Source organism: Trichoplax adhaerens, genomic scaffold (assembly GCF_000150275.1).
Source record: "Trichoplax adhaerens TRIADscaffold_10 genomic scaffold, whole genome shotgun sequence".
Lineage (NCBI taxonomy): Eukaryota > Metazoa > Placozoa > Uniplacotomia > Trichoplacea > Trichoplacidae > Trichoplax > Trichoplax adhaerens.
In genome coordinates, this window is record NW_002060952.1 from 1,918,261 (window position 1) to 1,922,304 (window position 4,044).

The 4,044-nt window shown below is 37.3% G+C and overlaps 1 protein-coding gene across 1 annotated transcript; it reads left to right on the forward strand.

The window, feature by feature from the left end:
• Positions 1-1,059: 1,059 nt before the first annotated feature.
• On the forward strand, positions 1,060-2,366 carry TRIADDRAFT_29280 (uncharacterized protein; the record flags this gene model as incomplete). Its single annotated transcript, XM_002115284.1, has 3 exons — positions 1,060-1,887; positions 2,109-2,195; positions 2,301-2,366. The coding sequence occupies 3 exons, from the start codon at positions 1,060-1,062 to the stop codon at positions 2,364-2,366; spliced, it is 981 nt and encodes a 326-aa protein (XP_002115320.1).
• Between the last annotated feature and the right edge of the window lie 1,678 nt (positions 2,367-4,044).

The following is a 4,044-nucleotide window of genomic DNA, read 5'->3' on the forward strand; positions in this document are numbered from 1 at the left end:
TGGCTTAGCTGCCGTACTCTTTTTAGTGGACTACAAAATAAATGCTGTCAATAGTATAAATATCTTTCGTAGTTTAAAGCACCCAGTGACAGTGAGACTGTCCTGTCCTCTACAGTACAGTACTGTACTGTAGGTTCAAGCTTTAATACTGTACAGTACAATGTAGTCCACGGTCGCAGAAGTCCCTCTTTCGGTCCTTTCCTTTTTCGTGCAATGACAGTATGTCCACTACAGTAGTCCGTAACATTTCCTTGCGACACATCCAAATATGCCTCTGAAAGGATGTAGAGTGTACAGTATACCTTCAATATACTTGGTCAAGTAAATATGTCAAGATTGAACAAAATGAGCTATAGTGATCAGACCAGGTCTTCTTCTTCTAGTCTATGATACTGTACTGTACAGTGTACTGTACTGTGTACATTGTACAATCACTGTACGCCAATGTCACAAATTTCGTTCGTTACCATGAATTCTTCTTCTCTGATGACCTGTAAAACCTTGTACCGTATTGTAAATCTACTACCAAGCGTCACTACTTTCACTACCCTGGCGAAGGACCTTAGTCAAGAGTAAGAGTCAGTTTAGAAGTGGACTAACAGCCAAGTCTACTTACTCATGGACTACTCGAAGGCCCTTTCTCTTCTTTCAAGTAGTCCATACTGTACCGTCGTAGTCACACAGTACGTGCAACTACAGCACGCCAACGGCAAAATTGAACAGTGAGTCTGTAAAAGCAAGTCCAGTATAATACTTCCAGCCTTGATCGATGGCCATGGTGGTCTTGGCCTATGGGGGAAATTACACCAGTCGATGGATTGGTTGTGAGTGGTCGTAAAACACGAAAGGAACGGAAAGACAGCCAACGGAATCGCTGCTACAGTGCTTCCTTGCTTGCTACAGTACCGTAGAATGTTGTGCAGGACACTGTGCAGTGTGCATTGTACTGTACAAAGCAAATCAATCGCCTGACTTGTCGAGATGATCATTCGGAGTGTTGGAACTACTTGCAAGTATTTAGTTCGAGCTAATATTGCCACTATTCTGCCTTGTCGTAAAATGAGCTTGCAACAATCCATTACTTTAAGCTCTGGCTATCAAATGCCCCTTTTAGGGCTAGGGACGTGGAAAAGTAGCGACGATGAAGTCGGTAATGCTGTTAAAGCTGCTCTTGATTGCGGCTACAGGCATATTGATTGTGCAATGTGCTACGATAATGAAGAATCGGTTGGTAAAGCATTAAGCGAAAAAATTGGTACCAGCGTCCAACGGGATGAATTGTTTATCACTTCAAAATTATGGAATACGATGCATGCACCTAAAGATGTCAAGATCGCTGTAGAAAAAACCTTAAAAGATTTACAACTGGACTATCTTGATTTATATCTAATACATTATCCTCAAGGATTGGCTAATCTAGGCCTGACCAACTGGGAGCCAACTAATCCTGACGGTTCCTACATCTACTCTGACGTTCATTATAATGACACTTGGAAAGCGATGGAAGAATTGGTGGATGAGGGTAAAGTCAAGTCAATTGGCGTATCCAACTTCAATAGTAAGCAAATTGATGACGTATTAGCTAACTGCAGGATCAAACCAGTCATCAACCAGATCGAAATACATCCATACTTTACTCAAAGTCCTTTGGTCGATCATTGTTTATCTCGTGGTATTTCGGTGACAGCTTTTAGCCCTCTTGGATCTTTCGATAGACCGCAGAAAAAAGAAAATGAACCTGTACCACTAGAGGACGCTACAATTAAAGCTATTGCTAAAAAATATGGAAAAACGCCGGCTCAGGTCATGATTCGATTCGCAATCGAACGCGGTTTAACGGTTATTCCAAAGAGTAAGTCGGCTGCAAGAATAAAAGAAAATGCTCAGGTAGGATGTGCAAAGTCAATTTTCTTAAATTGTTCTTATAGCAATCGCGTGATGCGCGTATACATGCGTACGAGTACTAAAATTCACCTATACGCACATTTTAATAATATCAATCCTTATAGTCTGCTCTACAGTAAGCATCGTAATCGCTCAATTGATAGGCTTATTTACTATGATTATGATGATTAAAATGGAACTGAAGGGAAATGTCCATGTTGCAGGTTTTTGACTTTTCCTTAACGCCTGAAGATATGGACTCTATATATTCTCTCAATCGTAATTGGAGAAGCTGCTCTTTTACTGTTGTAGTAAGTATAGTTTTGAGCCCCCATTCATTAACTATTTATTGGATTGACATACATTACTCTTGGAATAATATTTCTATCTGGTTATTGTTTTATTTAAATCTGTAGATCAATGGAGTTGAGTATCCTGAATATCACGATCATCCGTTGTATCCCTTTTATGAGCCGTATTAAATGGTTTGATTGTTGCTATCATTTTGTATATTAGCAATTTGATATCGCAAGGAGGAGCCTGCATGACGATTCCATGCAATTTCTACTTTACAATTTTAAAATCCTATTTCAATCTTAAATTGCTTTATCTATCTTATAGTTAATCAATCCTTCAAAGTCAGACTTGAAGACATAACGTAAACGCGTACATAATGCATATCTGTATATCCAATGTGAATGACTTGTACGCTTTCTTTTTAACAGATTATGTCTTATATAATGGAAGATATAGGAGTACGTTTGTATGTAATAATAAAATTAATGATTATGATCCAATACTGCGGCAAGTACAATTCTTTTTGAATTCTTGTCTCATTCAAGAGCTATGTGGATTGCTAATAAAGGCGTAATGATGGTGTCACAACCCTCACTTGTGGCAAAGGAAAGTAAAGAACTCTAGTGTAGTTACTTAAAACTTGGGCTATTTCTCCCAGTACTTTCAGTTTCTATGAGAGAAGTATTTGAGAACTCGATTTCTCGGCTGATCTCCACAGACAACTGACTAATTATTACACTATTCTTCACGATATGAGTCTTGCCGTTTCTTGAGCAATTACTTACTTTATTCTACAAACACACGCGCTTAAATAGGTTTCTACAGTGAATTCCAATATTAACGAGTGAGAATTCATGCTTTACAAGTTACATTAATTAGTATAATACCATTACTAAATATACATATCGATATTCTCAGACTTAGATAGCTACAAGCTATCAGGTGTTAAGACGCTTAACCTTCGTCCATATACAGCTCAATTTTTAGAGATTAACACACCTTATAAACCTACAGTAAATTAACTGCTAACAACTTCTATTTTTATCTCATTCCTACCATCCTATTATCAGCTACAAGCGCATTAAAACATAGCACATAACCTTATCTTATCTATTCATAAGCTTTCATTAATTTACAGTTACTTAATTAGTAACGGCGTACCGTGACAGATGGACAAACTATCAACACTGCGGTAACTAAACTGTAACGTTCATTTAAAATTTTGATAGCAAGGAAGTAATTACCTAAAACCAGCAAATCCATGGTAAGACACTGATATAGGACAGAAACATATCAAGATAGCCATAACAACTTTTCGTCAATTTATTATCCTCGTAATAAAACTAGCTCATAACCGAATACTGTATTTCCGATGTAGTCCATAGTAAAACACTGATATACTATAGAATAGAAACGCTCAAGAAAGCAACAAGGACTTGTTGAAAATTTATTGCCTTCGTAGTAAAACTAGCGCGTGGACAAATTCTATATTTCCTATGCAAGATACAGTATATAACATAATAACATAGGTTAACATATATATATATATATAATACGGTATAGGGTCTGTGCATATACACGTGTTTACGTAATGATCGCGTGAAAAATAATTGAGACTAAGATGCCTGAAACTGATTATTCGCTGGCAGTGTGCTATATTAACTGCATGTATAACTATTTAATATCAAGGAATGTGAGAGCTGCTGCTCTATACGCGTATTAAAATTATCGGTGGCTGTAATCAGTTTTAGCATAGCATACTTCTGCCCACAAGTAGCGTAAGATGCAATCTTATTTACAATTACGAACGAATCATGTGCATTTCACCAATCAATGAATGGCCTGTTAAAGTCGATTATACTG